At 44.4% G+C, this 22531-nt stretch overlaps 1 protein-coding gene and 1 pseudogene across 2 annotated transcripts in view; both read left to right on the forward strand.

Moving 5' to 3' along the window:
• The first annotated feature begins 2870 nt into the window (after positions 1 to 2870).
• Positions 2871 to 22531, forward strand: part of LOC144114855 (uncharacterized) — a 96770-nt gene continuing 77109 nt past the window's right edge. The window contains exons 1-4 of one of the 2 annotated variants that reach the window (XM_077648855.1): positions 2871 to 2908; positions 2984 to 3071; positions 3201 to 3309; positions 12184 to 12312. In XM_077648855.1, the coding sequence (XP_077504981.1) occupies positions 3045 to 3071; positions 3201 to 3309; positions 12184 to 12312 (265 nt within the window). In that variant the 5' untranslated portion in view covers positions 2871 to 2908; positions 2984 to 3044. Of the gene's footprint in view, positions 3072 to 3200; positions 3310 to 12183; positions 12313 to 22531 lie in introns of both variants that reach the window. The other variant, XM_077648856.1, reaches the window with a different exon arrangement.
• LOC144116429 (uncharacterized) lies at positions 17066 to 22193 on the forward strand (annotated as a pseudogene).

Raw genomic sequence — 22531 nt, forward strand, 5'->3', positions numbered from 1 at the left:
AAAAGCAGGCCTAAAAGTTGACTTTATAGCATCAGATGGGGCCACATGGAACCTCCGGATGTGGACGCTAACAAGTGTCAGTGCATCCTTGATGAGCATCAAATGCAGCGCATCGCATCCTGTCAGCCCAAAGCGTCGCCTTTTTTTTCTCTCAGATTTAATTCCCGCACCTCATCAAATGCCTGCGCAACGGCCTACTTGCTTCGGACTATATGGTGCCAGGTGGCCGGGTAAGCATTCACAGTGTTGAGCAACTCCATACAATAGTCTTGTTATGCTCACTCTTCGATATACGCCGGGCATTCAAACAATATGCTGCGCTGTTTCGATTGAGTGCGAGATCACGCATTTGCATGTTCCCTCCAGGTATGATACATGGCTGTGTTTGATACATATGCTTATTTCACAGCTGTGCTCTAATGTAGCATATTTTTGCATTGCAGGTCCCAATGAAAGCAGTGCGGAAAGCAGTCGCTTTAGATGGAAGCACTGTGACATTACAGGCGATGCCCGGAATCAGTGCCAGCCACACAAACCCAAATAATTTTGAGAGGATGAGAGTGTCTCTTGCCTTTCAACTTTTCAGCGAAAAGGTCATTAATGGACTGCACCTCTACAGAGACAGAATTGAAGAAACTTGCGGCAGCATAGGAGCCACACTGACTTTTTCCGAGTGAGTACTCTATACAATTATTTGGAATTTTGCACTAGCTCTTTAATATATAACTTCAAAGAGAGGGTAACGTGCTATGAGGTCTAATGTTTTGATATGCACATTCTTATCGTACTTTTCGCAGGAACATCCGTGACCTCATTCACATAATGACCTCACGGTTCCCTGCTGAGGCTCTGCGACCAAACAGCGCATCTGTTGACAAATTGCAAGCCATGCTGGTGCTGCTTAAGGAATGGGAGCTTCACACCGTAGGACAGCGCGGCTTTCTGAGTCAGTCAACTGCTACCGGGCTGCGTGTGACTGTGACAAGTGTGCTATCATTACTTAAGTACCTCTCAGAGGAAGTGGGTTTTAAGTATCTCCTGACCAGCAGGACAAGCCAGGACCCTGCCGAGCACCTTTTTGGCATTGTGCGGCAATCTTCTGGCTGCAACACGCACCCGACACCACAACAGTTTATTGTCACTGTAAACTGTTTAGCCTTCAGTAGCCTTGCACGTTCTGTGTCAAAAGGGAATTGTGAACCGGGTGTTCTTAGTGCGTTGTTAGGCCCAGATGCTGCTGGGCAAGGCTGGAAACCAGCTACTGGTCGATAAGTGCCTTGGTGCAGGAAACATAGAGGCAGCAGAGGCGATGCTGTTGAAGGCATCCCCAGATCACTCAGGATATGCTGTGGCATCAAGCGACAGCCGGCTTATATTTTATATAGCGGGTTATGTCGCACGAAACTATATTTTGAAGGCAGGCTGCGAGAACTGCCTCCGTATGCTGTTGATCAGCAGAGAAAAATCTCAGAACTTGAACTTGGCACAGTTCACTCGTCTGAATGATAATGGGGGCCTGTTATGCCCATCCAGTTCACTGTACCATGTTTGTAGCAGATCTGGAGAAGGCCTTCACAAGCCGTTTCAGCCTGCTTGAGCTCCATGCTGACAGCATATTGGATGTTATGAGTGTCGTCAAGGCAAAACAAGATTCTCGCCTTGGGTGCATTGACCATTGCGAGGCTGTTTCTGCCTCATTAATGGCATTTTACATCACAACTCGCATGCATTTTTTTTACAAAGAGCATCAACAAAAGCAATAGCAAAAGGCGCCTAGCATCAAAGTATCTGAAACTAAGCAGATGCTAGTAGAATAACTTGGCTGTCTAGTTTGTGTGGTGAGCATGAATAGATCTAACAAGGCTCTGCTGTGCACCTCAGATCATATGTGATGCCTTGTGAACAGTGTTTTTAGGTTGTAAATAACTCCTAATAAACGAAGAAAATCTAAACACTTATTTGGCCTCTGACTCGTGTGTTCTAAAAAATTGAAGTTATTTTTGGTTTTTGTTACTTTCTTGCCCCTCTTGAGCAAAATAGCAGTGACAAAATTTAGTTTATTGTAATGCTTTTTTGTATATGCCATTTTTTAAATATGCAAAAGAGCACTTTTGAATTGAGGACATGGAACCACAACGAGAGCTGCAAGGATTTCCTTCCCTTCTGAAATTAGCTGTAATTTGTTTCCTATATTATCTGCCCGAGTCTTCTTTCTCGCGGGGAAGAAAACGCGCATTCTGCGCGAGTCAAACTTGAATGCAGAAAGTGATATTGCAAATGAAACACAGGCGCAGTGAGTGAAGACTGGATGAGGGCTCGTATAATTTTGTGCGTTTGGTCTGTCTTATCGCTTTTTGCATCCAAGCTATGCACCAACATGTCCTACTCACTCGTAGAGAAAATTCCAGTCCGTAAAACGAGTAAACAAACGCGAGCAGCAGGTGCAATACCAGAGCCATTGAAGCGTGCAAGCATTTGTTAAAGCGGGTGATCTGTAAAACCATACGACAAACATTACAGATCACTAAGCGGCCGCATATTAACGTCTGTGACAACCTAAACGCCATATCTTGAAAAGTTAGCTGCGCGATGCCGCTGGCGCCCAGCCAACAAAGCAGCAGCAGCGCTTGGATGGATGGATGGATGGATGGATGGATGGATACGGCTGAACCCTTTACATCGGGCGGTGGCTCAGTAGCGGTTTCAGTAGCGCCATCTCGCGTTGTCTATGTGAACGGGCCCGCCTACGGGTTTCCGCTCTTGCCACTAGAAGACATTTCCAGTTCACTGTGGCATCGACCAATCGGCGTTTCCAGCCTACCTACTCCCAAACGCTTCGAGGTAAACAGCCAACTTTTGAACTTAGGCCGCGGAGCGGCGGTTGTGCCGGTTGCTTCGGTTGTGTCTTGTGCGTCAAGTTCGTTGACAGTTGCGTGCTTCAGGGATATCTATTTATTCCTATATTTTTTTGCCTTTCTCACAGATTTCGCTTGCTAGAGTTCCAGGGCTTGTTCGCGGAACTTTGGAGCGCTTTTCCTGCTGAAATGGACGATATTGACGAGTACGCTCGGGTAAGCATGCAGCGAGCACCTTTGCGGCCGCGCCCGTTGATACCCACGAGCGCTCTTCTTGCGATACCTGTGAACCCTGCGCTGTATTTTGCCAATTACCTCATACAGTTACAACGGCTCTTCTTGCAGAGACTCGCTGAACGCACAAGAGCCAGGAGCAAAAATTTTCATCACAAAACAGCTGAACCACCTCCTGCAAAGCGCAGCCTAACTGCCGACGATTTAAACTGTGGATCCGGTAAGTCTTTCAGTAACGGAAAAATCCCACTGCATTCTGGTGTTTTTTTCTTCTCTTTTATTTGCGTGTGAGCGTGTTTACACTGTAAATCATGTTCACACATTGAGTTTGTTGCATTTTGTGCAGAAGGTGCCGTTTTAACTATTAAATCGATCGATCACAGGTCGTATTTTCCACAGGCGCTTGCTCAGAGCGCTAAGCGATGTGCTCCTGGACAAGTGAAGTACAACCGTAGCGCGACTGCTGTGTTAAGGGCACTGTGCTCGCGCCTTTCTTGGAACCCAGTACCTGCCTTAAGATCCCGCATCGTGTGTTCCGCAGAGGACCTCTCGATTGCTCTAGACAAGGCTGCTCACCTCTGTACGCATACACCGTCCAAGAATTGCGAACGCCACCGGTATCAGTGCTCCTTTTTAACATACAAATTCGGAAATCGTGGCTACGATGTGTGCGGCATAGAATACTGCACCTGCAACGATGGCCTTTAATGGGTCTTCAGCTGTGCTGTTGGCATGCTAATCTTAACAGCTGAAGCTTTAACACAGGGTTAGGCAGGTATTTCAACCTTCCTTTTGGTCATTTTGGTATCTAAAGAAACGTCTAGAAGCGTAGACCAGCGTGCTAGTTAGTGAAACATTTTGAAGAAACAAATTACTGTCGCTGTTCGGAAAGGAAAGTAAAGGTGGGCTGCCTTCCTGTGTGTTCTGTCTGTATGGCGCTGGTAAGCTTTAAGATGAATGCTGTTGTGTCATTTGTAGAAATTCGCTGTGTTATGCCACTTACGTGTCGTCGGTTAGTTGCATGGCATGTTTACTGTGTTGAAATTCGCTTCATATACCTCATCTTGGGGGTTCAAGATGTGTAACATTGCCATCTTGTACTACTAATGTTTGCAGTGCTCTTTAAAGTAACAGCTTGAGAGTGAAAACTGAGCTTCACTGCACTGCTGGTTGATGGTGCTAGGGAGGCGTTTTGTTGTCATGTGTCTGGCATTAACCATTTGTTCATGCTTTGTTGGCTGCTAGGCATGTACTGCATACTCAATACTGTATGACAGTGCAGCAGTGCAGTCAAAGCTACCATATCCATTTTCTGTTTACTTGGGGGCAGCACATGTCTAACATGGGATGTATCTGCAACTGCATGCATTTCTGCAGGACATGTCCAACAGAAATGCATGCAGTTTTGAAGCGTGATGATTTAGTAGCAGGTTCGAAATCTACCATCAGACTATATGTCATCGACTGAGATTTCCAGGGAAATTCCTTGCCGATATGATTGCTTTACAGTGTGGCCTCAAAAAAGTACCTCTCTGGTGAAATTGGTGGCAGATGACTTTGAATACTGCGAAATGTTTTCATGTGCAGTTTTCGGAAAAGAACTCATATAAAATAAATAATGTACATTAAACTACAACACATTAAATACCTCAGGGTTACGTTTACTGAAATGCTTGACTGGTCGAATCGTGTTGACTTAATTACTGTGCAAGCTTACCGTCGCCTTCACTTTTTTCAGCGAAATTTTAAGCATTCTCTGTCATCTACAATGGGTACAAGCTTTGCCCTGGCTTTGTGCTCGACATATCCGGGGTATAACGCTTGGGAAATAGGTCTTTGACCCACCTTGAGTAAAGCGATACACATTGTGCCATTTACAATAAACTGCACAACTCCAACCAAAAATTTTAACTTTAACCCAACGTTTCGAAGCCGCCATCGAAACGTTGGGTTGTGCCATGGGGCTTTTCGGGCAGATGTTGCTCTTGCGCCATAAAAACTCATCATTATCATTCTCCGTCATCACTGAAAGGAAACTTGCATTTAACCAGCATTAGGCCTGTTTTATAATATGTGTGTGTAACGTGGGGTCCGTACACAAAAAAACCTCATAGATGAAATAGAACGAGTCCAGAAACAAGCAGCATGCTTTGTAACAGGAAATTATAATTTTACTTTCAAAGGCTCTGGAATACAATAAGAGCTGGTTTGGAAAATGCTCTCTTCGTGCAGAAAAATACCAAAATTGAAATTGCTTCACAATATATACAAAAAATAAAACTGCTCCTAATGATTTGGCGTCTGTGCCTGATTTTGAAAATGCTATTGAAAGCGTTATTCATTGAGTTTTGTTTTGTTTTTGAAGATATTGATTCATAGATGGACCTATTCTACTGCATGCACAGTTTAATATATATTCCCTTTTTTATTGGTATTTGAACTACTGTACCTTTTCTTTCGATATTGTTGCTTTTGATGTTTTTGTTGCTGCAGTAACAGATGTGTTTGTGTGTATTACAGCAAACTCCTTACCATTATGTGACCTCCTGCATCTAAATCCCCTACACTAATGTCTTGCTGGTGATGCATGCATACATGACAAAGAAACAAAAAATAAATAGACTTCAAAGGGCAATAGTGAGTGACATTGGCACTCATTTTGAATGTTTACTTGTGGCTATTGAAACTTGTGGAAGTAGACATAGATGGAACATGGTTCTATGATCTTAACTTTTAGAAGGTAAAAGGTGTAGCGTGGGCATGAGCACAGTGTACCTTATCAATTCTTCAAGTTTTCATGTCATTGTGCTAGGTTCCCAAAATGTTTTGTATCCTTTCAGTTTGATGTGCACTGTCCTTTAAAATGTTCCCAGGCCACTTGATTTGTGGTTGGGCTGCGTAGCATAGGTCTGGTAGGACCCCTGGAGGAAAGTTCTCCTTACTCTCCAACGGGTATTACCACTGAGCTATACTGCAAGGCCTTGCTAACTTACTTTAGTGGCGAATGATTGAGGCATTGCACTGCAAAAAGCTTTATAGTCAGGGGAGGTTTGATTTTTTGTTTTAGTAGCAGCAGCAGCTTGGTGGGAGTATAAGTGCACCTGACCACTTTGGTGCAATGGGCTCACATTAACCCGGTGACATCAATTTTTTTTTTTTTTAGCGCCGCAGGGCTTCCATAGCAATTTAATTTCTCACTTGGAGTGCGGGTACTCAATGACTGCTTGTTTTGCTCTGGTAGGTGACTAGAAAAGAAACTGTTGAAGATGAGAGACTAAAGATGCTTATTTACACTCTGAAAACGATAACTGCAAGTTTGGTGGATGCTGGTGGTTGTGGCTGATATTTGATAGCTATGCATCACTGCTGTCATGCTCATCACTGATGATGCTTATAGTATCATAAAAGTGCTTTTAAAAGTTGATTTCATTGCTGTAGTTAACGTTATCATAATTTTCAAAAAGAATGCCCATTATTTTTCGTTAGGCTGTGCCCACGTTTGATCCCTGTGACGACTATCTGGTATGTCACAAAACAAGGAAATATAAAATATAAATTATCAACACTTGAAGCAAAAATAGTTGGAAAAAGTGGACCTGTTTGCTGCAATTTATCAGAAAAGTATCCAACATTCATACAACAGTTTTTTATAGTACGTCATCTCAGGACTGCTGTAAAAACCACAGGCTGCAGTAAAAACCACAGGCCGCTGTTTCGACAGCTTTCATAATCTGGGCCTGCTATTTGTGGGTGTCAATGTGATGTCTTTGGAAGCCAATAGGACCTTGGGAAGTTAAGGACCTTAGGCTGATGAAATACTAGTCTCACAAGCTTCTATACTGTAACCTCTGTCAAACTTCACATTTCTGTTGCAGTTGTCTGTAACGAATGATGCATATGTGAACTAGAGTAGATAAACGAATCATATTTTTAACCCTTTTCTTACCTTGAAGAAGTGACTGATTTTGAGTGTTTTAAATAAAAATTATTTTGTTAAGAGGTGCTAAATGCACTGTGTATTGTAATACATCACATTATAGTTTATTGATTATACTTCTGAATGAAAAAAAAAAACTCCAGACATGTGTATGGAAAACTTTTAAGAAATTGATTGGTCAAATGTGCTGATAGCAAGAATCAAAGAAAACAAAAATAGACCACTGCTCTGAGCCAGAACTTGCAAAAAAATTGCATGTGGTTGCCTAACTCGCCACAACTGCTCTGAAAAAAGACAGCATTAGAGCCGACAAAAGTGCTCAGTGTAGACTTTCGCCTTTGAGGAGCGCGCGGCGAGACGGACGCCATGATCGGCGACCATCGGACTATGTCCGGTCAAGGTTTCATTTTTCACGTTGCCTCCTCACTTTAGAAAATGAAAAAAACAAAACTGAAACTGAAGGCATAGTGTTATAGAAGACAACAAGATGGCGCAGCTTGTCTGCAAGTGCTGAATTGAATTTTTGATGGCTTGTCAAAACGTGGGTCATATATGACCCATGGCCTATGGCGCACTGAGGAAAGAGTTAAAGCAGTTACAGTGACATCAATGTTTTGCAAGGCCTACGTGAAGCTTGTTGCACACCCGTAACTTGTAATTTTTTCTGGTAGGTTGTAGCCTCCAGCATTTTTCATGCAAAAAGTGACCCATAATAAAGTTTGTACCTTCACAGTCGCTCACTGTAAAGGCGCATGGTATGGCCTGTCGTATGCATTGAAAATGGCACGAAGGCACTTTCCTAGGCTAGTAGTGCCAAGTCAGTGCCCTTACCTGGGATGCCAGTGTCGAAGCTCTGGCATGCCAGATGTCAGTTACAGTGGATGGTTGATGTTAAAATGCCTTCACCGGGTCATGGTTGTGTGATAAAAAGGAACCTTTTTTATTTATGCAGTGGCTGTGGCTTAGTGTTCTTCTGCAATAAGCAGGTGCACACTTGCATTTGTTCGCAGACGCTGTTGCAAATGCTGGTTTTGGTGTTGCTTACTGGTGTTGGCTATGCAACCAGACCAGCAGTGTCAAGTTTTCACTTGCTGCAAGACAGTCGGGGCCACTCATATGCTCTCCCACTGTAGCCTCTGCGACTTGGCAGGCTGTACCTTGTGCCTTTGCATCATAATGTTAAGCTGAAATGAAATGTGAATGTGATGGCATGGATGTGAACAAAGAAATATTGTTTCAACTGATAGTGGCCCACTAAGGCTGCGACTACTACTGAGTTTGAAAAGTCTGCTCACTTTTATTGACTTTTTCGTGGCAATCAGAAGCTTTTTTTCAGAATATATCAATACCCAGCTGTGGCGCTGAGAAACACAGCAGAGCAGTTGAAAACCTAATTTTTTTTCAGTGTTAGTTTTGCTTGCTCATTGTAGACATCGCTTGCAAACCCTGACATTGGGGGACACGAAACATAATCAGTATAGTGATTCTATGTATCTCAATAGACACTATAACTGGTGCAGCCCTTAGGCGGCAGCGAGCAGTAATGAGTATGATGCTGAGATGCATAGGTTTTATTAAAGCTATAGATAACAGCACTAAGGTGGTTTTAAAAATACTACATCAGCAAAATAATACAGGCGATATCAGTCACAAATGTCAGCAATCACTGTTGCCAGCAGCAGCACTGCTGATGGCCGCTTTGCTTGCAAGTACAGTGGCAGCTTTGGTTGTGCGTTTTACTTTTCAAAAAACTTAAAAATGATGATCATGCAAGGTTAAACAATGAAAGCAGCTGTAATTTACTGGAAGAGCAAAAAGTAGGTTGCCTCTAGTTGATATTAACAAAAATAACTCTGCATGACGCTGAGGCTTAGCCATGAAATGTAGTATATTCAATCCAGGCATGTGCCGCGTTAAGCACCATGAGAGAACACAGCATGGCACTAATCCGCTTAGGCCTGACCTTATTAGCTCATTTAAAATATAAATTCCTGCCTAATCTGCCGCTTCTGCCCTCGTTATTGCCACCATGTGGTGAAATATACCAGAATATGCCAATACTTTTAAGCGCTTCTCTATCAGTAAACTGCCCCTTTAATAACCATCATTACTCATCTCGCTTGTTGGTTAAACTTGTCTCATTTTATTGTGTACTGAAGACAAAACCACCAATGATAGGGCTGTAGCCTGCCAGAGGTATTACTGGCAGGAAAAGTAAATGAGTGGACCTTGAAAGCAACTTTAAAGTTGTATTGCACAACAGCTCAACAATGTCTCGCATGGACCGCGTGGAAGGGACAACCAGCCAGCATGGCAACCGTAACGCAAGGGCTTCATTTATCCAAATAAGGTTGGCAAAAAGCACATGCTTCGCAGTGTATAGCTAGGAACATTGGTGGTAATGTATACATGTGCTGACAGTGAGCACAGCCTACTTGCATGGAGGGCTTTGCCTGGCTTAGATGTGCGTCCTCTACACAAACGAGGGAGTCAGAAAATGACGAGCTCAACAAGCGTGGCCTACCATTCTCAGCATTTACCAACAGAGAGTAAACTCTTGTTGCTTTGCTAGGTTTGAAGAAATAAAATTTTTATTCTGCACTCGTGGTTCATTTATTTTTTCTGCTGATCGTACCTTTGTTTTCTTGCAAAAACCTATTTCTTTTTCTGATTTGCACGGCCAGAACAAATTTCATAACTGGGTTAAACTAGGTTCATACCTGAAATATGTCTACTGAAAGCGAGACACTGAGACACTACGGAAACCAACAGGGATCTCGTAAACTTGTTTTAGAAAGGTCTGTGCAGTTTTTTATTCACTAATTACACAGTGTCACCACTTTTTAACCTTATTCTAGGCTTTGCTTTCAGACAGTCAAACACTGCCTGTTAAAAGGAAACCCACCGCAGGTTGTCATCATATTATAAGCAGTACCTGTCACGAAACTTTATCGCAGGATGTTAGCGCTTCAAGTAGTAGTAGCCTTGACAGTGAAAGGATTTTTTTGCAGTTGGAGTACATGTATGTCCTGGCTGGCCTATAATGGGCATGGAGAGGCTGAATGCTGCTAGTAATGAATGCATAAAAAATTATAAGTAACAAAAAAAGGGGTGGGGTCATGTGAGGTTTGGAACACCTGATAGCTGCTACTTTGTTTAGCTGATTTGTGTAAATATAAGAGATGGGGCTGCAAATGAAACGGCCAATTTCGTCAAAATTTTTTATCCATTCATGTGCCAAAGGCAATGCTGAGCCTAGCTGAAGTAGGACACAGTAAAGCCTCATTGCAGTAAGCCTTCGTTTTCTACTCTGTTTTTTTGCTGACTCAAATTTTGCACTTGTATGAGTTCTCTAAGTCTATGTATGTATTTTTATTTCCTGAAACTTGGTTTAATTTAACAAGACCTCACTACTCTGTGGTCGAAGGCAGTAACGTACAAAGGTTTTATAATTTTTCTGCTTGCATTTGTAGGTTGTAGTTACTATGACCGTTAAGCTATATGTTAGCCCGGAGCATTGCCGAGGCTATCTAGGTGCACTGTTTTTACTAGGGACATGCTGAGATGTGATGGGCTGGTGACAGCCATGTGCAGCGGTTAGTTAATAGCGACCTTAGTCTATGCGACAGGCATGCTTGTATGTAAGACATCTGTATATTGTCTCTGCTTTCGATTTTCTTGCAGAAGCAATGTGTGGAGATTAGCGTGCTATTTGTGACTGTCTTTCACTATCCAGCATGATCATTTTTTTTAATCATGCCGGGCATGCAAATGCGAACTGTTGTCTGTGTGCACTGTGTGCCAGGTTTTGCACTGCCAGAGTGCTGCATATGTGCCTGTGTGTCGCCAGTCTTCCTTTTCTGCATTGTTTACATGCTTTGTATTAGGCAAAAAATAAAATTCATGGATATCATTTCATGAACTTGTCCTTTGTTGTAATTTTTAGTTTCAGTGAGGAAGTTACAGCACCTAATGAAATTGTTAATGGTGCTGACGTGGTGGCTCTGGTTATGGCGCTCGGCTGCTGACCCGAAAGGCACGAGTTCGATCTCAGCTGTGGCAGTTGAACTTTGATGGAGGCGAAATTCTAGAGGCCCATGTGCTGTGCGATGCAGTGCGCGTTAAAGAACCTCAGGTGGTCGAAATTTCCGGAGCCCTTCACTACGGCATCCCTCATAGCCTGTGTTGCTTTGGGATGTTAAACCCCCATAAACCAAGCCAAACCAAAACCGTTAATGATGACATGAAGCTGTGCAAACATATAATTTTTTTATACCTTGCAGTCTCTTGTGAAAATTTCTTGTTGAGGAAAAGTGGAGTGAGCACAAACCAATTGCTCTCATTGACAGTTTTATTTTGTTTATCTTTATTTCTGCATTTCGCGCAGAAATATAGGGGTAGGGACTCATCACAAGTTGGCTTGACAAAGTTCTTGTTCCACTTTAAAGCCCTGTATTTGTTCTTGCCTTTCACCTTAGATGTGAATTAACCAGTTTGTAAGGAAATGAAAATGGACTTGCATGAGACAACCTCTCTCAGTATTGAGTTAATAGAAAATTATAGCATAGCGTGATCTGTGACTGCATTCTGCTACAGTGTTCCGCTATCGTAATCCGCTCCCATGATCCGCTGCAAGTGCTGATTGGTTCCCACATGGCAGGCATGCGCACAGCTGGCCGGCACCTGGCACCCTCTGGGTGATCTGCGTGTGCTGTGGCTTCCTGCGGAAGTGGATCGAGCTGCTATCATGATATGCTGCTGCAGGGCACCACTGCGCACACGGAGGTCACCCCGAGAGTGCCAGGTGCCGGACAGCGATGCGCGCCCCTGCCGCATCACAGCCAATCGGCGCATGTGCACTGATGGTGCACAGAATTAATCGCAGTACCAGCCGCGGATCACGCTATGCAAAATCTCTCTGGTATCATTGCGATGCAACATGGCAGCTTACTTAGATTATGTCTTTTTCTGAGGCAAACGCTGTGTATATAGAATGCTGAAAAACTGTTGCTGAAGTGCAGTTATTGTCATCTTCTGTATTGTGGTTGTTGTGCATGTACCACTTTAGTTCCAATCATTATAAAATAATATACTCTACAGAGGGCACATGCTCTTCAGTGCTTGTGAGAATTCTAATGAGGTAATAATATTCTCCAGATGGAGCCACTGGTAAGAAGGCTTCGCCTCCAAAGCGGCAGTGCCTTGGCGATGAAAAAGAGAACGTGGCTGCACATTCACCAGGGCTCTCAACTTCACGAAGGTCAACGGAATCTGTATCAGCACTCGGTGAGATATGCTTCATGGGTCCATAGAATGTAAGCTGCCGCGGTGGCTCCATGGTTATGATGCTTGCCTGCTGACCCGAAAGTCGCGGGTTCATTCCCGGCAGTGGTGGTTGCATTTCGATGGAGGAGAAATGCTAGAGGCTCGTGTACTGTGCGGTGTCAGTACACACTAAAGAACCCCAGGTGGTCGGAATAATCCAGAGCCCTTTACTACGGCGTTGAGTTGTGCTAGGACGTTAAACCCCATAAAACCATTAAATCATACACCAGTTCATTGAATGCAGATTGCATTTTGCAAGCATCTCTTTTGTGTGAATGGCTGCCTTATACCTATAGAGGGGATTTTGAAGTGCTTGTAAGTGGCAGTCCAGGAATGTTTTAGTTGTCTCTTAAACTATTCTTGTATTTAAATTGAACCTAAGCAAGTGCTATGTTACCTGCTTGAATTATGTAGAACAGTGCAGACAGGAAAGTTTTATTACAATATTTCTTTTTCTTCAGATATGGCTTTGCTTGGGAGCTTAAATTCATTGAGAAAGAAAGTAAGGTTAATGTTGTGGCAAGGAAGACATGAAGGAGCTTCTAATGTTCTTTTTTTTTTGCCGCAATAATTTTTTGCAATACATGAAAAAGTGCGCACAATTGGTTTGGCAAGTCTTCAGTTTTCTTCACTAGACTGCTTATACCTAGACCCTTCATTTATTGCATCCTGAACACGTCCTACAAATCAGGTGAAACTTTATTTATCCCAAGAATGCCCCCTTCTATACTGCGTTTCATACATAAGGTGCAATACTCCGAAAGGTATGGAAATAGTTCGCGTGAAACCCGCCGCGGTGGCTCAGTGGTTAAGGCGCTCGGCTACTGATCCAGAGTACCCTGGTTCAAACCCAACCGCGGTGGAATCGTTTCCATGGAGGCAAAACGCTAAGGCGCCCGTGTGCTGTGCGATGTCAGTGCACGTTAAAGATCCCCAGGTGGTCAAAGTATTCCGGCACCCTGTACTATGGCACCTCTTTCTTCTCTTAGTCCCTCCTTTATCCCTTCCCTTATGGCGCGGTTCAGGTGTCCGCCGATATGTGAGACAGAGACTGTGCCATTTCCTTTCCACAAATACAGGAGCGCTAGCTTTGACAGTGTTGCACCTGGTGTATGAAACGAAGTATAGAGTACACATATGGGAATGAGGGGCTCGTTAAGATATATGTATACATGAAAGGGCATAGATAGCTTAGGTTTTCCTGAACAAAACTCAATACACCACACGAAAATCAGCGGATATTCTGTGCTCCAGACAAGTGTTCGTTTAAATGATGATCTTAAACACCTCTTAAAATAGTAACCTTTAGAAGTGAGAGGCCAAAACACGGGTATTGACCTAGCGTTTATTAGAAATAATGTATTAAGCACTGTCCACGCTAATGATGTCCTTTTCCAGGGCTCTTGCCCATTTAAACTAGCCTCTGTGACGTTTAATGATCGTTTCCATAGTGTACAAGGCAGACAAGTGTTACATGCATGCAAAGTGCTGCTATAGGAGACTGACAGTTTTATGTAACCATATGATTGTAATAGATGAGAAAAATATAATTTGGTGTAGTTTTTCTGTGAAACCTGCCATTTCCATGTTTGATATACTAAGCAAAAATAGGACTTTTCGCGTCTCACACAAAAAGGAGTACTGATAGTAAATTGTCTTTTGCTGAAAAAAAAAGGGACCCAGAAAAAAACCCGAATTACGGAAATTTTTGCGGATACCCATTTGGACATGAATTTCAACTAAAAATATTGTTTGATTTTTACCCCCTGAATTCTGGAGAAAATAAAACCTGCAAATGAAAGGCCTTACGTACACATAGATGCATTTGGAATGATGGGCTCAGCTCATGCACATGCACTGGGAGGAATACAAGCTGCTAATTTGACACTGAGGACAAGTCTGCCCAATTTTCGCTCTCCATGAAAGTTGATTCTCTGGCTCTTTCTGGCTATGGTGACATTTGTATGGCAGCAAAAGTTGAATTTATCACCGAAAAAATCTGATTGAAATATCTCCTTGCCCTTGTATTCACTTTCATGACATCCTTACCGAAAAGGACGGGCTGACACTGTCTTGAAGTAAATGATTGTGCAGCATAGCTTCTGTAATCTGCAACCAAAAATCGGTGTGGGGCTGAATGTATTTTACTCTAGAAAACGGCTGCTGATGGCAACACCTGCACTATGAAAACTCCATTTTCAGTGATAGTGGTATCTTTGTGATTAGAAACCCGGTTTTACTTGATTCTTGCGCGTTAAACACATTGCTTAAAAATTAGGTTAAACCTGATTTCTCCTGGAAAATCCCCCCTTTATAGAGAACACACAAAGGCAAGGGAATGAGGGGCTTGTTATGATACATGTATATAAGCATATATATGAAAGGGCACAGAGAACGTACATTTTCCTGAACAAAGCTGAAGACACCGCATGAAAATTGCTTTATATTCTGCACTTGTTTCAGAGGAGTGCCCTTTCAATTTGGGGTCTTAAAGGGAAGCTGAAGCACTTTTAGAAAAAAATGAGTTCTCTACGTCATTTTATAGCTTTTAGTCCGCTTTTAAGGGCTACGTTTTGGAAATTATGAATAATCCAAGCAGTGTTGAACAGTTTGGACTTTCACCATGCATGTTCGAGCCATCAGCAGCTTCAGAAAACGGCGGAACCAACGACGCCGCGGAGTGCACCGGCAGCGAAAGTCAAGTCGCGGCATTTTCACGTGTTGGAAATCTCGACTGGATGGATGGGTGGATGACAGCTTTTATTTCCACCGGAAATGGAGGCCCCTTACTACTCACCGCCCCAGGCACGCAGGCCTGGAGGGCGGGGGCCGGAGCCTCCATGATTAAAGGCTAACAAAGAGATTTTATCTCTTCGCGGCCTCAGCCACCAGGCGGATTGGCTTGTTTCTGCCGAGCGGGTTCTTCGCTGCGCAGCAGGGCTTCCCAGCTTTCTCGGCTATCAATACCTTCGTCAACTCCGGGGTAGTCAGTGCATTCCCATATTCTCTGCTTCTGGGTAATTATGGAACCGCCGGACTGTCTGAACCTGGACGAGCGTGCGCAAGCCTATTCCGAAACCATTGAGAACTACAGAGTAAACATAAAACTGGTGCCCCCGTCTGATAAGAAGCTAAGTAATAGACAAGCGACTGCATGGCGGCGCCTGCAAGCTGGAAATTTCGTTAATCCAGTATGGGCATTTCACGTCCTACTAGGGTAACACGAAAACCAAATCTCGACTGATAGTATGTTTTGCGTGGGTGCATGCGCATGCATATGTTTTGTGCAGGTACAAGTGGCATCAAAAAAAGTAAATTGCGCCGAAACGTTTCTGTGTACCGCTGCTGCATAAAAGCCTGGCCACCGACTTCTTGTAACGCCTGTAAACATGATCTAATTCAGATCACCGGCACGCTTACACGAGTCGCGCGAGGTAAAGCATTTGTTTGTTCATTTATTTATAGTTACTTGCCTAATAACCCCCGAAGGCCTTTTCGAACTACAAAAGAGTACCAAACTGGATGAGTTGGAGTGGGTGCACTGCTGTATTGCAGCGCGAAGAGACGAGGCTCCGGGAGGAAGCTCCCGTGTGCACTTTCCTTCTGTCGCATGTTCGGGCTACTGTTCAACCATGAAGCTTCTGCACTTACCCCCGTACGTTGTTTTTTTTTTTTTTTGCGTGCTGAACACGCATTTGAACAACAATTATGGCTGTGTTTCGGAGCTCGCAGTGCTGCTCATCAAAACTAGTGCGGTGCGAGGTATAGTTGCTGCCGTTGCGTATCGAGATAACGAGCAGAATTACTTGTGGCAGATATATGCGCACCGCTGCTCGACCACTTTGCCGTTCTTACTCAAGGACAAATTTGTATGAATTTTGGCGCCATTGCTGATCGTCAGCCATGACCAAGCGCTCATGAATGCAGATGTTTGCTTTGCTCAAGTATACTGGGCTTATATAATCGGTTTTTTGTTCAGTTAGGTGCAGCTGCATGTGCTGCGCGCTGATGAAAGATTAAGAGAATTGCTTGTGCGGCCATGAGGTGCAAGCAATCAGGAAAAAGCAAAAGGTACACAGTGCGTAACGAGCTCAAAAAAGTTCAAGACTGTGTGCCTTAAAGACAGTGCTGGAAGTGCCCTTAGCTCAGTGTGGATGTGAACCAGCTGGAAAAGGCGAAGAGTTTACAAACAGGTAAGAAAGTAATATAACGAAAAGAGAAATATTGCTGCGCATATTTTGTGTAGGCAGTTTCGGCATGCTGTGTAAAACCAGGTTGTCTGGTTAACGTGGAAGAGGCGGGGGGAAAACAACCGACGGATTCCACCAAGCTGTGCGCTGAGCACTGTTCGAAAGGAGTGCCATACCAAAACTGGTTATGTAAAGGCTTCAAGCATTACACGGAACGCCCGAAGGAGAGAAAGTAAATGGCACTGACAGAAGATTACCCCTCTCTGCCATCCCCCCCACCCGGTGCTTCCGGAAGCGACGAGGGCGTGCCGGCGGCGGGTTTCTAAGAAGCGATTGCAGGTCTGTTTGCGGATAGAATCGGGAAAAAATTTACGCACATGATTTTGAAGGTCCTTTTTTCCCAAACACAGCGCTTCATGCGATTTGAAAACCGTTTCAGCTTCCCTTTAACCCTCTCTAAATGATTGTTATTCTTGGCGTGACTTATTTTGAGGACGCGTTCAAAAAGTAACTTTTGAAGCGAGATGGCTAAACACAGGTACTTACCAAGCATTTATTCGGCTTCATGTATTAAGCACTATCCACGCTAGTGACGTCCCGCATCATGGATCCTGTCATTTAAAATAGCCTCTGTGTTGCTGTTTTGTTCGCAGTGTACAACACTGGCAGATCTTGCATGCCCGCGAAGTGCTGAGTACAAGATTGACAGTTTACGCTGTGTAATAATTGTAACAGATGAAAAATCATCTGTTTTGATGAACGGGTTTTTCTGCGCAACCTGTCATTACCATGTTGTTGGTGAAGTATTGAGAAAAAAATATGCAGTTTTGTGTACCGTAAAAAACGAGTGCTTATAGTCGATTGTCTTCTGCTGCAAAAAAATCACCTTAAAAACCCAAATTATAGAATCTTTAATGAATAACCTGATTTGTACCCAAATTTGAACTAAAAAATATCGCCCAATTTTTTACTCCCCAAATTCTAAAATAAAACCCGAAAACGAAGGGCCCTAGATAAAGGGCTATGAGGGACATCTTAGTGTAGAGCTCTGGAATAGTTTCATTTGCCACGGTTTCTTTCACATGTACTGACTTTGCACAGCACAGGAACGCTTTTACCTTTTTCCCCCATTGAAAAAGACTACTGTGGCCAGTGCCCTCTTTTTGTTGACCTTGTGATGCCCAGGCATTGAAAATGTCTGGTAAAAGTTGTGAGCTTCCAGGATTTCCTCACTTATTGTCATTTCAGTGCAGAAATGTAAAGAACTACGGGATTTGTTGAGAAGAAAAACTTGTTACAGCATAACTAAAATGAGCTAATTTTGATGATTCTTGAATGTGTAAGGATAAGAAAACTTTGTGCGAATACACAGGCCTATAGGGTAAATAAAAAAAATCCCAAAACTCCTCAGTTACCTGCCAGTGCAGCATTACAGGCATGGAAATTTTAGGCTATTTTACCGTTAAGGTTAGCATTTGCATGAATTTACCTTCAACAGGCCTCCTGCATCTCTGGCAGCTGACATAATTACCTTGCTTTTGATAAATATTGAAGAAAAGACTGTTTCTGCAATTATGTAAGCAGTTCATGTAGTTTTGCAAGTGGAAATAAAATTGTTCACATTTTCACACTCTGTAACACAGATAATTCGCCGGTCATTGCAGATTTAAATGTAGAGCAAATGGTAGCTCTTGTGTATGTCTTCTTACTTGCGTGTGTCTACATTTTGTAAGTGTAGTGTACAGAATTGAGCTATCTTGTGGACTATGCTACATCGGACAAACCGGGAGATGCGTGAGTGAACGCTTAAAGGGAAGCTGAAATGGTTTTCAAATCACATGAAACGCTGTGGTTGGGAAGAAAGATACTTGAAAATCATGTGTGTAAATTTTTTCCCGATTCTGTCCGCAAACAGAGCTGCAATCGTTTCTTAAAAACCCGCCGCCGGCACGCCCTCGTCGCTTCCGGAAGCACCGGGTGGGGGGGACGGCAGAGAGGGAGAACTGGCGGAAGTGACACCATTCACGGATGAGTCGGCCGGGCCGTCCGGCTGCGCTTGCTTCGCTGCGGCCCGTGCTTTGGTGAACCACAGATCAATGTAATCTTCTGCCAGTGCCGTTTACTTTCTTTCGTTCGGGCGTTCCGTGGACTGCTTGAAACCTGTATATAAACAAGTTTTGGCATGGCACTTCTTTCGAACAGCGCTCAGCACATAGCTTGGTAGAATCCGTCGGTTGTTCTCCCCCAGCCTCTTCCACGTTCACCAGACAATCTGGTGGTACGCAGCATGCCGAAACTGCCAGCACAAAATATGTGCATCAATATTTCTCTTTTCGTAATATTACTTTCTGACCTGTTTGTAAACTCTTTGCCTTTTCAGTTGGTTCATATCCATGCTGAGCCAAGGCCACTTCCAGCACTGTCTTTGAGGCACTAAGTCTTGAACTCTTTTGAGCTTGTAATGCACTATGTGCCTTTTTGCTTTTTCCTGATTGCTTGCACCTCATGGCAGCACAAGCAATTCTCTTAATCTTTCATGAGCGCGCAGCACACGCAGCTGCACCTAGCTGAACAAAAAAGCGATTATATAAGCCTAGTATACTTGAGCAAAGCAAACATTTGCATTCATGAGTGCTTGGTCATGGCTGATGATCGACAATGGCGCCAGAATTCATGCTAATCTGTCCTTGAGTCAGAACAGCAAAGTTGTCGAGCCGCAATACGCGTATATGTATATCATCCACAAGTAATTCTGCTGGTTATCTCGATGCGCGACAGCTGCAACTATATCTCGCAGCACACTAGTTTTGATGAGCAGCACTGCAAGCTCCGAAACGCAGCCATAAATTATTGTTGAAAAGCGTGTTCAGCATGCAGAAAAAGAAAAAACAACGCATGGGGGTAAGTGTGGAAGTTTCATGGTTGAACAGTAGCCTGAACATGCGGCAGAAGGGAAAGCGCACACGGGAGCTTCCTCCCGGTCGCCTCGTCTCTTCACGCTGCAGTACAGCAGTGAACCCACTCCAACTCATCCAGTTTGGCATTCTTTTGTAGTTCTAAAAGGCCTTCGGGAGGAATTAGTCAAGTAACTATAAATAAATGAGCAAACAAATGCTTTATCTCGCGCGACTTGTGTAAGCGTGCCGGTGATCTGTTTTAGATCATGTTTACAGGCGTTACAAGAAGTTGGTAAAGATAAAAAAAAAACAGCAAAATAAAGACGCAGCACCAGGAGAAAACACACACAGACTGTCGCCGTGAAGAAGTTGGTGGCCAGGCTTTTATGCAGCAGCGGTACACAATAACCTTTTGGCACAATTTCCTTTTTTTTTATTGCCACTTGCACATGCACAAACACAGAAGATATGCACGCGCATGCACCTACGCAAAACATACGTATAAGTCGAGATTTGGCTTTCGTGTTACCCTGGTAGGGCAGGAAAGGCCCATACTGGGTTAACGAAATTTCCAGCTTGCAGGCACCGCCATGCGGTCGCTTCTCTATTCCTTAGCTTCTTATCCGGCGGTGGCACCAGTTTTCTCTTTAGTCTGAGTTCTCAACGATTTCGGAATAGGTTTGCGCGCGCTCGTCTAGGTTCCGACAGTCCGGCGGTTCCGTGGCTACCCGGAAGCAGAGAATATGGGAATACACTGACTACCCCGGAGTCGACGCAGATATTGGTAGGAGAGAAAACTGGGAAGCCCTGCTGCGCAGCGAAGAACCTGCTCGGGAGAAACAAGCCAATCTGCCTGGCGGCTGATGCCGCGAAGAGATAAAATCTCTTTGTTAGCCTTTAGCCACGGGAGGCTGCGGCCCCCGCCCTCCAGGACTGCGTGCCGGGGGCGGTGAGTAGTAAGGTGTCTCCATTTCCGGTGGAAATAAAAGCTGTCATCCATCTCCCCGCAGGAGGGCGTCTGCAGCTTGTAGGCGTTGGTGAGTGGCGACACCATGTGTTCCCGAGCATCCGCAGGGACATCCCCCCCACGGGGATGATGGTGAACAGTGCATTGCCGCGGACCCGAGCACCTGCGCCTAGCCGTGCGTGGCATCGCCGTGTCCGGGGAAAAGGGGATCCTGGTGGTTGAGCCGATGCCGAGCGTTTGGACCTTTAAGGCCCCTCGGCGGAGGCAACGCACCACTTTGGCCCCAGCTTCCTGTAGACGGCACCTCCGACCTGACCCGACCGGGAGAAATAGGCAGTCGCCTTTTCCCGTCCTCCTCTCCATCTATTTCTTTCCTATCTTCTTTCTCACTACTGTCCTGTCTCCTCCTCGTTTCCCATTTTTTCTTCCTTCATGGGCGGCTAGGGTTAACCCTGTGTGGAGTAGCTACGCTCAGTTGCCCCATAGTTGGTTATAGTCGCGGTGTACATCTGGCGAGGGCAGGACTTGTTTACAATTTCCTGTTCCGTCCCCTCGTTGGGCTCCATGGTGGGTGGCTGCCACAGCGGCTGAATTGATAAGTATTTTATGGCTTCATCTTTTCTCGCAACCGATCGCCCTCTCCAATGAGGGCGCACCGAAGTCACTACAAATTTTTTCAGAAAGAATGCAAACAACTTTCCGAGGTTCCACGTGGTCCACAGTGAGCACGCGGACATAACTACATGACTAGTGTCACCGTTTACCATTACAAGAGCCCTAACTGAAAGCATTGGACAAGGCTACAAAATCAAGAAACTTGCAAATGGTGATCTCCTGTTGGAAGTCCTTTATAACTGCCAATATGAGAAGTTGTCAGGACTAACAGGCTTTGGTGACATGCCAGTGACAATCAGCCAGCATCGATCATTGAACACTGTTCGCGGAGTAATTTTAGATGATGATTTAAAATTCCTAACAGAAGAAGAACTGCTTGAAGGACTTAAAGATCAAAACGTAACTAATGTCTACAGAATCAAAATAAGGCGCGACAGCATCGAAACACCAACAAAGCACATTGTTCTCACATTTGCCTCTAGCACACTACCCTATTCCGTCGAAGTAGGCTACACAAAGCTCCAACTCAGACCATACATACCAAATACACGTCGATGCTTCAAATGTCAGAGGTACGGCCACGGTTCGCACAGCTGCCGGGGCAAACAGACCTGCGCGAAATGTGCTTCCCACGACCACCCTGCTGAAAACTGTGATGCTGAACCCCACCTTTGCATAAACTGTGAGGGCAGCCATCCGACTTACTCACGGTCTTGCCCAGCCTGGAAAAAAGAAAAAGAAATTATTACACTTAAGGTAAAAGAAAATATATCATTCAGAGAAGCACACAAAAGACTTTCATTGCAAAATCCAAGCTACTCCGCCGTGGTGCAGCAAGGCACAGCATCACAGTGGCCTTCGGCACCTGCACAGCTCACACACAATGAGCCTGCAGCAGGGCCTTCCGTGCCCCTGGTGGCCGCAGCTAGTTCTGCACCACCATCCACAAAACAGGCCGCACAGACCTCCAGGTCAGCCAGCCCCAAGGCCCCTCCCCACACGGAGAGGCCCAAAACGAAGACATCCGTGCGCTCAGCACATTCGTCCAGCGTATCGGAAGATACGATGGACTCAACTCCTCCCTCGCCTCCGCAGCAGCAGCGGCAAACCTCTGTCGAACGGAAAAAAAGGAATAAAAGCCCAATAACTGGTCCAAAAGACCCACCAACTTAGGGTTTTAAACTTCTTAACTAGTCTTAATAATGGCATTTCTAGTTCACTGGATTTGTCGTGGACTTTTAAAGAACTACATTGACATCACAGAATTTTAAATTAATTCTCCCCAGTAGCAGTGCGTCTCCAGGAGACTAACCCAGGACCACAGAAAAAAAACATTCTTAGAAAGTATCAAGTCTTTCACTGTGATCGACAGAACTCAAGCAGGCTCTCTGGAGGCGCTGCTATTGTGGTCCAGGGTGGTGTTGCTACACGAAAAATTGACCTAAAATCCTCATATGAGGCAGTTGCTGTGACCGTCCTTGATTTCAAAACTATAACAATATGCTCCATAT

The sequence above is a fragment of the Amblyomma americanum genome, chromosome 1, assembly GCF_052857255.1.
Source record: "Amblyomma americanum isolate KBUSLIRL-KWMA chromosome 1, ASM5285725v1, whole genome shotgun sequence".
NCBI classification, from domain to species: domain Eukaryota; kingdom Metazoa; phylum Arthropoda; class Arachnida; order Ixodida; family Ixodidae; genus Amblyomma; species Amblyomma americanum.